The 12592-nt window shown below is 34.8% G+C and overlaps 1 protein-coding gene across 2 annotated transcripts in view; it reads right to left on the bottom strand.

The window, feature by feature from the left end:
• The window catches only part of MALT1 (MALT1 paracaspase), an 88315-nt gene that overhangs the window by 29636 nt on the left and 46087 nt on the right, over positions 1-12592 (bottom strand). For both annotated transcript variants that reach the window (XM_056824493.1, XM_056824494.1), the window contains 2 exons: positions 4917-4949; positions 1158-1361 (listed from right to left, as the gene is read on the bottom strand). In XM_056824493.1, coding sequence (XP_056680471.1) covers positions 1158-1361; positions 4917-4949 — 237 coding nt within the window. The remainder of the gene's footprint in view (positions 1-1157; positions 1362-4916; positions 4950-12592) is intronic.

Raw genomic sequence — 12592 nt, 5'->3', positions numbered from 1 at the left:
TGGGATGTAGGGGGGCTGAATAAGTCTGTTAGAGGTTAGAAATTAACTTTTTCTGTTGTTAGTTCCTTGAACTCTCCGGGTTCTTGGTGTCTGAAACTGTGGAAAAATTGCTTTACCTCTGTGCACGATTCCTGTCATAGAGAGTTCTGAGAGTTTGTGAGGAACAGACAGAATGTCTTGTCCACTAGCTTGGTGGGCATGTAACCTGGAAGTTAGCAACTCATTTCATAACTCTATTTAGGAACATAATAGGATTTTAAATTAGTGTGCAGTCCAATCCTCTCATTTTACAGATGAAAAACCTGACCCAAAGGAGCTAAGAGGAATGTCTAAGGTTTGAGGAGCAGTACCAAGATTCATTTCCAAATCCTGACTCCAACTCTAGGGTTCTGTTGACAATTCTATACTTTCTGTATTATGCAAAACTCTGATTTCCACAGAAAAAGAAGAATCATTCAATTATTTGTGAATTTGCATTCTTTATAATAATTATGCTAAATGTTTTCTTATGTTTAGGGTTTATTTCTGAAATGTTATATAAAGGAAAGATACTCAATTTACTTATGATGAGAAAGAATTACAAGTAAAGCAGAATTCCCCCCCCCTTTTTAATTTTTATAATAAAGAACATGAACTAGGAATGTATTTCTTTTTTTTTTTAAACCCTTACCTTCCTTCTCTGAGTCAATACTGTGTATTGGCTCCAAGGCAGAAGAGTGGTAAGGGCTAGGCAATGGGGGTCAAGTGACTTGCCCAGGGTCACACAGCTGGGAAGTATCTGAGGCCAGATTTGAACCTAGGACCTCCCATCTCTAGGCCTGGCTCTCAATCCACTGAGCCACCCAGCTGCCCTGGAATGTATTTCTTAATGAATGAAAAATGGTATTCATAACTTTGGAATTGGTGTCTGATCTAAAATAAGAACATGATTAAGGGCTTAGGAAATAAAATTGAAAATATAGTTTTTTAAAAACTTCTAATATAATTAGCTATTTGTAACTTTATTTGAGCTTCTGTTCAACACATACAATATCAAGACTGCTATGTATTATAGAAATTAAAATAAAATGTACAGCATTCAGTAATTAGTAGATATTGCATAGTTTGAATGATTTTGGGGGAATATGAAAATCAAGAGAATGCTACAAAGAACTTACCATATACTCCTTGGTCCAGAAGTAATAAAAATTCATCCACAGCATTACGCATCTCATACTCAGTAAGATCCAATAATGAAACCACCTTGAAATCAAGTTGTCTTAATAAATTGGTCAATTCATAGACATCTACCAATGGAGCTTTAAGTTTAGGGTGATTCCAGTAATTCATATTCCCAATCAAAAGGGCCACTTTATCTTTTGCTGTAAGAAAAAAATGAATTGATTTTAAAATTTGAAGTTTATTTTTTTGTTTGCTGAAATATGTGGACATATCAGAAATTTCATTGAATGAATTATAACAAATATTTAATTAGTAAGATTTTATTCTATTTTAATAATAATTTTATTATCATTTTATAGAGGAGAAAAATACAAAGAAATTATCAAAATCTTCTAAGAAACTGGAATTAAAGAAAATATTTCTGTGAAGCAAGTGGGTGATAAAAGTTTTAAGAGACTCTAACACTGAAATGCAGTCATCTCCAGTGCACATGGCATCTTCCTCTGACATTAAAATATATGCTTATTGAATAAGGATGAACTAAATGGTATGACTTTCATGGTAAGACCTCCAAATGCAGTTTAAGTAATTAGAAGTATATGTAATTTAAATTTTTTCAAGATGGCTATTTGATTTATAGGAAATATGTCTGTGAATAGGAAGAATGGAAAAGTTATGAGTATGAGTTTGAATAAAGGACATGGTGAGAGTTACAAGTTAAAATAAGAATTCAAAAGCAGAACTGAGAAGGAATGGGTAAAAGATGAGCGAGTAAATTGAAGTACCAAAAAAAAAATAGGAAAGAACATAAGACTTTGCTAAACTTTTTTCCTTCCATTTTATTTATGGATGTATATGCTTATATTTAAACTAGCCAAGTTCCCTCTAACCCTAATAATCCACTGTACTCAGCATATGTTCAACCACTCCCCTTAACCAGTCCCTTAACTTGCTTTACAGTGGATATGGAGCATGACTTTGGTCTGATTAAATGACATTAACACATAAACTTGTGAAGGTGTAGAATTTGGCTTTGAGTAAATCTCTACATGTCAATCTGTCTGCCTCTAAGCAATAAAAGTTCCTACTTATGCCAGAAAAAAGACATTCACTACCTGTTTTAATTGCTGTGCTAGACCAAGGAGATACAGAGTAGAGGAATTATGAGAGTATTGGGCCATGTCTAATGATGACACAGTTAAAAACATAAAAAAAACACTCTGAATAAATCTATGTTTCAATATATTTATGCTGTTCAGGTATGAGAAAGAGGCTCAAGGGGCAAGTGGCTGTAATAGCAATGAGAAGAGGAAGAATGGTAGCAGAGAGTAATGAAAAGCAGAAAAGGTAAGATAGTAATTGCATGGATAACCGCTAGGAGGGGCAGCTAGGTAGATATGGTGGATAGAGCACTGGGGCTGGAGTTAGGAAGAATCATCTTCCTGAGTTCAAATCTCTCCTCAGATAACTTACTAGCTGTGTGATCCTGAACATTTAATCTAACTCTGTTTGCCTTAGTTTCCTCATCTGTAAAAGGAGCTAGATAAGAAAATGGCAAACTACTAGAGGATCTTTGCCAAGAAAATCCCAAATGAGATCACAAAGAGTCAGACATAACTAAAACAAGGACTTGATAAGCTACACTACTGTGCTGATACCCTTAAATGCCACTGTTTAGCACAGCTGTCAGGATTTGATGACCCATAATAGTGTTGCTAAGTAGTTTATTTAAAATAATTAAAAGTACTTTCACAAAACTGTTGCATTTATTTAAAAATAGATATGTGATCAAGATATTGATTTGGTTTCCAATTTGACAGACATATCATATTTATCAACTCAATAGTTAAGATGACTAATTTTATAGAAAAATCTTGAAATTTTTCTTCCCTTTTCTTTTGAATTGAAAATCACATGAATTGTGGGAAAATTAAAAAAAATGAATACCTACAAAAATGACCATTTAAAGTTAGGCAGGGGAAAACTATTTTGCATTTAAAAGACCCCAAATTTTTTGCCATTTAATACTCTCAGCTTCAGCTAAATGTTAACCAATCTACTATTCCTTTTTTGGTGAAATTTTACATACAGACAGGACATTTATACCACATTTATAAAATAAAGACATCAGGGATCTATAATTTCATCATATGATTCAATGCTTTTTAAGAATGACCTCATCCCTTATCTAATAGTTAGTCAATATAATCAATACAATTCAACTCAACAAACACATATTAAATATCTGTTATATATTAGGCCCTGTGCCAGGAACAGGGGATAAAGGGAGGAAAAGATCTACCATCACCCAAGAGAGTCAGTCTAATGCTACCTGCAAGAAGAAACAGGTGGGTCCCTCTGCATCCTTAGAAATGCATAATGTATTTCTCTATTATATGTAGACTATAAGCCTTATCCCTTAACAATATTCTAACAGCATTTTACTTTACTTTATTTGAACTCTAGCTATACAAGTCAATTTTTTCCAGCTGCATATTTATTTGTTTTTATCATTACAAAAAGAGTTAGGTGGTTTTTTGGGTGCCAATAGAATTCAACATTTAAGAAATCAAGTAAGTATATAGCAGAGGTTAGTCAGTGTTAGATACAATGTGTTCCTAAGACACACTAGTCATGTTTAAAAATCTCAAGAGGAGTGAAGTCAAAGCTAAAACCTTGTTAGATATGCTAAAAATTTGCCTCTGATGCAAAGATAAAAAAGAGTTTATAAGTATCCTAATTAGGTCACATAAAAACTTCTTTAAACACAAAATGAACCAACTTTGGCCGAAATTATTTTCACTATAATAAAAGTAGCTTCCCAATTTAAATATTTATTATTACTCCTACATTTTTTTTTCTTTTTTAGTTCATTGCACTACCTTTGACATAGTTTACTAAATGAAATCTACTGTAACCCAAGAAAGTTTGGCTTAATGAGCTACACAAAAAGAAACAAGAGAGTAAAGAATATCTCTTGTTCAGTATGACATGCAGCTGAAAGAACAGTTTATAAAGCTAATCTGTCATCACAAATGTCTCAGATCCCAGAATAGAAAGAAGAGAATGTACTACATTGTATCTGGGAAACTGCACAATGATTTTAGCAATCTTAAGCTATGCCTTTAAACAAAAATTAATTTCCTTAATGCTAGTAATGTTCTGGTATTGTTACATGTGAATCATGAAGTATCACCACTCTGATCAACTACAGGTGAGCCAAATGGCAATGGGGAGATGTTGTGGGCAAACAAAGGTGACGGTATATTGCTAATGATGACCTGTATACAAGAAATATCTCAAAATTATCACTCGGGAGTTAAATGCTTGGAAATTGAGTCGGGTCAATCATGCAGCAAGAATGAAGGATAGGAGATGGGAAAGCTAAAGGGCTGACTTGTGATCACATGTTAAAGTTCTGGAAGGTGATCTCTAGCATTCTTCCCATCCCTGACTCCCAACAGGAAAGAAAGCATAGATGGACCGTGATCTACTCCACTGCAGGAGGAAACAACAATTAGATCAATCCACTTAAGTATGGATTTATAAAACAGAGGGCTAAATACAACATACACACATTTATATACAAAAAAATACACATACACATATTTAAATATATTATAAATTATAAAATGTATTTTAAAACATAAAAATAAACATAATAGGATGTGTGTATGTATATATATATATATATATATATATATATATATATATATATGTTTGTGTGTGTGTACATATATAAAAGCTTTACTCACCAAAAGGCCGGTCAGTTGATTCGTCTTTAATGTCTGTTAAAAAAAAGACAAAGTGATTATGAACTAGAACATTTTTCATAGGGCTGAAAAAATACTCACAGACTAATTTATGGCATAGTATTCTTTTGGGAAGAGGGATATTCCTTCCTAGTCAGCCATGCTTGGGGAGGGGATTCCCATGATGTCATGAATACTGCCCACTTGATTACTACTTACCCTGCTTCATCTTTAATACTTTATTAATTATTTCATTTCTTTATCTAGAGATATTCCTTTGTTATCCTCAGTAACTATGTAAATCCCAACAAAATCTTCTGCCCTTGCATCTTTCTAAAAAACTCCAAAGGGACTTTATACATATAAAGCTCTATCTCAAGCTTTAGGACCAATTCAAACTGTAGGCAAAGGAAACATAATGACATATAGCTTTAGAAGCCTCGTTGTTGGCCTCCTTCTGATTATGTCCCCTCGTTATAGGAATAAAGCTCTTGTCCCTGGGCCTGAATCTCTTCCTTGCTAACTTATTTCAGGGCCTAGAGTCCTGTATTTAACTTTAAAACCAGCAGCTGGCTGCCTGAATCTTGCTAGTAGACTTCCCTGATAATCACCCAATTGAGCCCCTGGATCTAGGTCTTTTAGCTTTCTTAAAGATTTTCCTAATACACAGAAAGTCTCCATGAAATACTTGTCTTTCCCCAGACCTCCCTAGTCATAGGATTATAGATCGAGAGTTAAAAAGAACCTCAGAGGAAATTCAGTTCAAACTCTTCATTTTAAAGGCAAGGAAAATGAGGGCAAGAAATATTTAGTGACTTGCCCAAGATTACACAGGGAATACAGAATTGGGATTCACATCCAGGCCCTATGACTACAAATCAGTGCTATTTCTACTATGCCACACTATCATATTTATATTTCCAATGTCAAAAAATGTTTACATTCCCTTAAAACATTTTCTAGTATACTTTCATGGCTCAATAATCTCATATATATGTTGCTTGAAATGACACATGGGAACCAAGCTAGTGGGGTATGTGTATCCTTCAATTTTGCTAAAAGAGTGGATGTGGTCCATCTCCTTTTCTGGTCATGCATATATGATAGTATGACCCTCTTTTCTTTACCCTCTAACAAGGGATTCTTATCCTGGAGTAAACAGCTTCTCATTCCCCTGATTTCAGGCAGTCCATGAATTTGTATAGGAAAAATTATATCTTTATTTTCACTGACATTTAACTAAAATCTAGTATTTTGCTCATTAAAACATATTATAAGAAGGTATTATAGGCTTTGCCAGATTATCTAAGATGTCCACAGCACAGAAAAGGTTAAGAAACCCCTGCTCTATCTTGTTTCAATTTATAATAGCTTTCTAACAGATTTCAGAGGCTAATATCTTCTCATTCCAATCAATTCTCTACTCAGCTGAGAAAGTGATTCTTTTAAAGTGTAGGTCTGATTGTGTCAATCCCTACTCAATGAATTCCAGTGGATCTCTACTGCCTCTAGGAATACCCTTTTATTTGGCATTTAGAGCTCTTCATAATCTACTGTTCCAGTCATTTTATATTTTATTCCCCACAATGCACTATGCCACATAGGCTTATTTCCTGTTCCTTCTTTACATAGGACATATATTCTATCTCTCATTTCTCTATACAAGCTGTCTTTACAACTGGAATACTCTGCTTCTCCACATCCTCTTTAAGTTTCCCTAATTTCCCTCCAAAGATCAGATCAAACCCTAACTACTCTCGGAGTTCCAGGTACCTATGTTTTTGTTTTTGTTTTTTGTTTTTAATTCAAATTTGTTACATTCAGTTCCAAATTCTCTTCCTCCTCTTTCCTCTCCCTCATCCAAGAAGGTGGCTAGAAAGATGAAGTCCATTACAAATAGAAAAGAAAACAGACTTCAACATGCATTCTAGGTCCAACACTTGTCTCTCTGGAGGTGAAGAGCATATTTCATAATTCATCTGACACTGAAATTGGTCATTGTGATGATCAGAATTTCTAAGACTTTCTGAATTACTTTAAAATATTGTCATTGTGCAAACTGTTTGGGTTCAGTTCAATTCACATTGGTTCATACAAGTCTTCTCAGGTTTTGCTTAAACCATCTCCTCAATTATTTCTTTAAGTAGTACAATAGCATTCCATGAAATTTATATGCCATCATTTGCTTAACCATTCCCCAATTGAAGGGCATTCTGTTTCCAAATCCTTACTACTACAAAAAGAGCTACTCTAATTTTGTACCTATTGGTCTTTTCACTCACTTTTATCTCCTTGAGGATACAGACCTAATAGTTGTAATCTCTGGATCAAAGGTGGCATACAGTTTAATAGTTATTTGGGCATAGTTTCAAATTGCTTTCTAGAATTTGTGTCATCAAAAGAATGTGGTAAAGACCCTATCCCTAAATATTTTTTCAAAGTCAATATAGTATTGGAATTATTCTTTAAACGTTTAGTAGAATTCACTTATAAATATATCTAGTTCTAAGTTTGTAAATTTGGGAGTACATTTTTGGCTTGTTTAATTTATTTTTCTAAGATAGTTATTTAAGTATTTAATTTCTTGTTTTGTTAATTGGGGTAATTTATATTTTTGAAAATATACATTTCATTTATAATGAGTTTTATTGGCACATAAATGGTTAAAAGTTACTAATAATTGCTTTCATTTTAAAAAACACTTTATAAATTCACCTTTTTTTTGAGACTAGCAATTTAGTTTTCTTTATAAAAATGAAATTAGTTACAAAACCAATATAACCAGGATTAGAAGGGAAACAATAAACTGGGGAAAAGTTTTTAGCAAATTTAGCTGATAAAGGTCTAATTTCTCAAATCTATAGAAAACTAAGTCAAATGTATAATACAAGCGATTTCCCAATTTACAAATGGTGAAAAGATGCAAAAAAGCAATTTTCAGATGAAGAAATCAAAACTATTTATAACCATATGAAAAAAATGTTCTAAATTACACTTGATTAGACAAATACAAATTAAAACAATGTTGAGGTGTTATCTTACACCTAACAGATTGACCAACATGACAGTAAATGAAAGTGATAAATGTTGGAGGGGATGTGAATTGATTCAACCATTGTGGAGGGCAATTTGGAACTATGCCAAAGGGCCATAAAACGGATCATATCTGACTCTGTAATGCCACTACTGGATCTGGCGACCAAAGAGATCAGAAAAAAATAAACCTAATTGTACAAAAATATTTATAGCTGCTCCTTTTGTTGTGGCAAAGAATTGTAAATTGAGGAGATGTCTATCAATTGAGGAATAGCTGAACAAATTGTGGTGTATGCTGATGATGGAGTGTGTAACGGAGAAAAGGTTTGGGGTGTGGTAAAGGAAAAAGGACTTAGGAGAGAGACAGCTGATGTTTTGGGTTGGCTCAGAGAGAGGAGAGGGGGTTTGAAGATTTTCCCCCTTCACCCCTTTACTTCTTAGATAGGACTGCTCTCCCAGATTTACTCTTGTCCCTCTTGTACCCCCTCCACTACTAGAGACTTAAATATTTCTTCTTAAGAAGATGTCTTCCCTTGATTCAAAGATTGGGGAAAAGATACTTTAATGTCAATTAACTCAATCAGGGTAATATAAAGGAATGGATGGCAGGGAAAGAATGGGAAAGGATAGTGGAAAAAAAGGGGATCCCTGTCTCTATCTAAATCTTTTTCCTCCCTCCTTGACTTTGGGGGGAACTCAGGCTTTGGGAGCCTGAACCCCTTGAGAGATAGTCAAATTGACTGACCCTGGATTTGGCCCCTTGGCCACAGTTCAGACCCAGGACAACAGGAGCTGAGGTAAAGTCTGACAGAGATTCAAAATGCCTTTCTCAGTTTTCTCTTCAATAGTCTTTTTAATTGGGAAATGTTGGGGGGAAGAATTTTCAGTCACAAGCAGGAAAAAGTTGGGTAACCCTCAGGAGAAAATTTTATTCATCCCTCTCTCTCTAGCTTCTCCAAACCGAGACCAACTGCTCTTCAGAGGGAACTTTCTGCTCCTCAAGATTCCAGCTTCCTGGGGCCCCTCCCCCAATGAGGAGATCAGATCCACACTCTCTTCAGCCTGGCACTTTTCTTATGTGCCAGCCTCCATCACAAGTGCTACTGAGCTATAAGAAATGATGAACAAGATGATTACAGAAAAAGCTGGAAATATCTACATGAGCTGGCACAGAACGAAATAAAGAGAACTGGAAGAATATTGTACACATTAAGAGCAATATTGTACAATGATCAACTGTGAAAGACTTGGCTACTCTCAGCAATGCAATAGTCTGGAACAATTCAAATGGACTTATGATAGGAATGCTATCCACTGACAGAGAAAGAACTGCTGGAATTGAATGTAGATCAAAGCATACTATCTTTCATATCAATTTATTTATGGTTTTATTTTGGGGTTTTGATTTTGAATGAGTTACCTTTTGTTCTTACAACAATAACCAATATGGAAGTATGATCTGCATGATTATACATGTATGGCTCAGATCAAATTACTTACCATCTCCAAGACAGGGGAGGGAAAAGGGCAAAGGCTTGGATCTTGTAATTTTGGAAGATGTATGTTGTAAATTATTATTGCATGTAATTAGGAAAATAAAATATCTTTGAATTAAAAAAATTTAATTAGTTTTGCTTTATCTATTGTTTTTTCTTTTAAAAAAGTGTCTAGTTTTATTTATTAATTCAATGTTTTTTATCTTTCTTTCAATTTTCTTCCTTAAAAAAAAAAAAACACCTTACCTTCTGTCTCAGAATCTATACTTAAGTGGGGCAGGTAGACAGCTCAGTGAATTGAGAGTCATGTCCAGAGATTGACCCCAATTGCTTAGCCCTCATTGCTCTTCTGCCTTGGAACCAGGACACATTATTGATCTTAAGAAGGAAGGTAAGGGTTTAAAAATAAAAGAATCCATATTAAGCATTAGTTCCAAGGCTGTTGTTTGTTGGTTGTCTCTCGAACCGAGGATGACGAGTGTCTTTGTGCGTTTTTGTGCACAAAGACACCTGTGCATGAAGATTTAAGTGGAAAAGTCAATGAACAGAGACAGTCCCACTCTCTCGGCGTTGGAAGCCTGGGTCCAGTGGCACGAAAAGTCATTACACCTGGAGACTTCCTCAGCTGCATTGGATGGCCGTGTTGTCCTTTGTACTCCAACACGTCCTAAGCACTCCACAGTGCTTTGCTGTGTCGCCATCTCAGCTGTTGAACCTTCTTATTCTTTTTTCCTCCTGTTCCACCGAAGCAGTCTTCACATGCTGGGTGAGCAAAGCCTTAGTTCACCAGGGGTCGACGTCGACCCGATGGCTACCCTCACAAGGTTTAGCTGGCCTGTCGAAGCCGTTGCTCAGGGTGTGGCCGCTGCTGCATGCTAGCAGCTACTGGGAGCCACAAGTGAGAGCTGGGTGTCAGGTGAGGGTCAGTGGCTGGAGAGCTGCCCTAGAAGGGCACGACAAGCCCTCCATAGGCAGAAGAGTGGTAAAGGCTAGGTAAATGGGGTCAAGAGACTTGTCCAGGGTCACACAGTGAGGAAAGATGTGAGGTCAGATTTAAAACCAAGACTTCCCTTCCCCAGGTCTATCCCCTGAGGCAAAGTTACCCCTCTTTCAATTTTCTAAATTTCTTTGATTTTTGGAACTTTTTTCTTTAATTGAGGATCTTAAATTTGTTGATTTTTTCAGCTTTAGTTGTGTGTCCAGCTCATTGACTTTGCTCTTTCTCCCTTTTACTAATGTAAGAATTTAGAGAAAGAGTTTTCCCTAACTTCTACATTGGTTGCATTGTACAAATTTTGGCATGTTATCATTATCTTAAATAAATTACTGTGATTTAATTTTTTACCCATCTATTCTATAGGATTGTTAGTTCCCAATTAATATTTAGTTTATGTTTCAAAGGTCCCTTAATGAGTGCAATTGTTATGCACTGTGGTCAGGAAGAGATCCAATTAATAATTTTACTTTTCTGCATTTGTTTGTAAAATTTTTATACTCTAATACATGGTCAATTCTTATGATAGTATCATGCAAAAAAATAGGTACATTCCTTTCTATTCCCATTCAATATTCTATAGAGGTCTAACAGTTTTCCTAAAAAATCTATTTCCTAAAATATTCTTATTTATGGTTAGATTTATTTAGGTCTGAGAGGGGTAAATTGAGGTGCCCCATTTTTTTTTGTTTTACTATTTCCTTCTGTACCTCATTTAACTTTTAAGAATTTAGATGCTCTGTTTTTTAAGTATGTTTAATATTGATTTTAACTCATTGCCTATGGCACCTTTTAGCAAAGTGTATTTTCCCTATTTATCTCTTTTAATTAGACCTATTTTTGCTTAGGCCCCTTACTTAAACTGTGTGTATCTTTCTATTTCAAGTGCATTTCTTGTAAACAACATATTACTGGATTCTCATTTCTAGTCCATTTTGTAATCTTCTTCCATTATATGGATGAGTTAATCCTCTTCACATTCACAGTTATTGTTGCTATATATTTCCTTTCATTCAATTCTCTTAAACTTTTCATTCTTTTTTTCTCAGTCCTCCCATTAAAAGTCTGTTTTGCTTCTGACTACTACCTCTTTAATCAACCCTACCTCTTATTCTCCTTCTTTACTTTAACTCCTTTTCCTTTGACTTCTTTGTTGAGCACTGTGTGTATGCACATTCTTCCCTCTTTAAACCAGATCAGATTGTTCAAGTTTCACTCACTCTTCTATATGCCTCCTTTGATTCTCCTTGTCAGCCCATTTATGTGGGAGAATTTTTCACACATAGATTACCCAAAATTACTTTGCTCTTTGGTTGTAAGATATCTGGGAATACATGATGGTTTCTTGAAACATGATGCTAGGCTCTTGTTCTTGTTGTTCATGACTTTCAGAATGTCCAATGATACTTTTTTTTTTAACCTTTACCTTCTGGCCTAGAATAAATACCAAATATTGGTTCCAAGGCAGAAGAGGGTTAGTTAGGCAATTAGGGTTAAATGACTTGCCCAGTGTCACACAGTTAGGAAGTATGTGAGGAAGTATTTGACCCCAGGACCTACTGGGCATGGCTCTCAATCCATAGACTGTTCCCTCCAATGATACTTAAGTGTTCTCTTCAATATGTTTTCCAGATCAATTGTTCTTCTTATGAGATTTCTCACATTTCTTCTGCTTTTTCAAACTTCTGAATTTTGTTTATTTCTTGATATCTTATGGAGTCATTAGCTTCCCTTTGGGCAATTCTAGTTTTTGAGGAGTTGGGGAAAACTAAAAAATGTGTAATCTTTTAAATGCAATTAAGCCTACTCATCTAATTCTGGATCCAAATCACTGTTCCAACTGTAGAACCTAAACATATTATATGTACTGGAGAATGAACTCAATGTGTATCAAATTAATACATGTCATTCATCTACTATTTTAATTTTATGCATGATAGGTGAAATTTTTTGGTCCCTGCAAATTTCATTTGAGAGGCTCTGCAATCTTCTGGAGCTTGATTCAATTACTAAAATGTTTTCAAATAGGATCATCTGTAAGAACATATCATTTATAGAGAATCTTCTTTCCATTTAAATTTTGTTCTATCACAACCATGATAGAATCTATCAATCTCTAAAACATACATTAAAAACACCTTATTGGAGGACAA

Source organism: Monodelphis domestica, chromosome 3 (genome assembly GCF_027887165.1).
Source record: "Monodelphis domestica isolate mMonDom1 chromosome 3, mMonDom1.pri, whole genome shotgun sequence".
NCBI classification, from domain to species: Eukaryota; Metazoa; Chordata; class Mammalia; order Didelphimorphia; family Didelphidae; genus Monodelphis; species Monodelphis domestica.
This window is presented reverse-complemented; position numbering and strand designations above follow the sequence as displayed.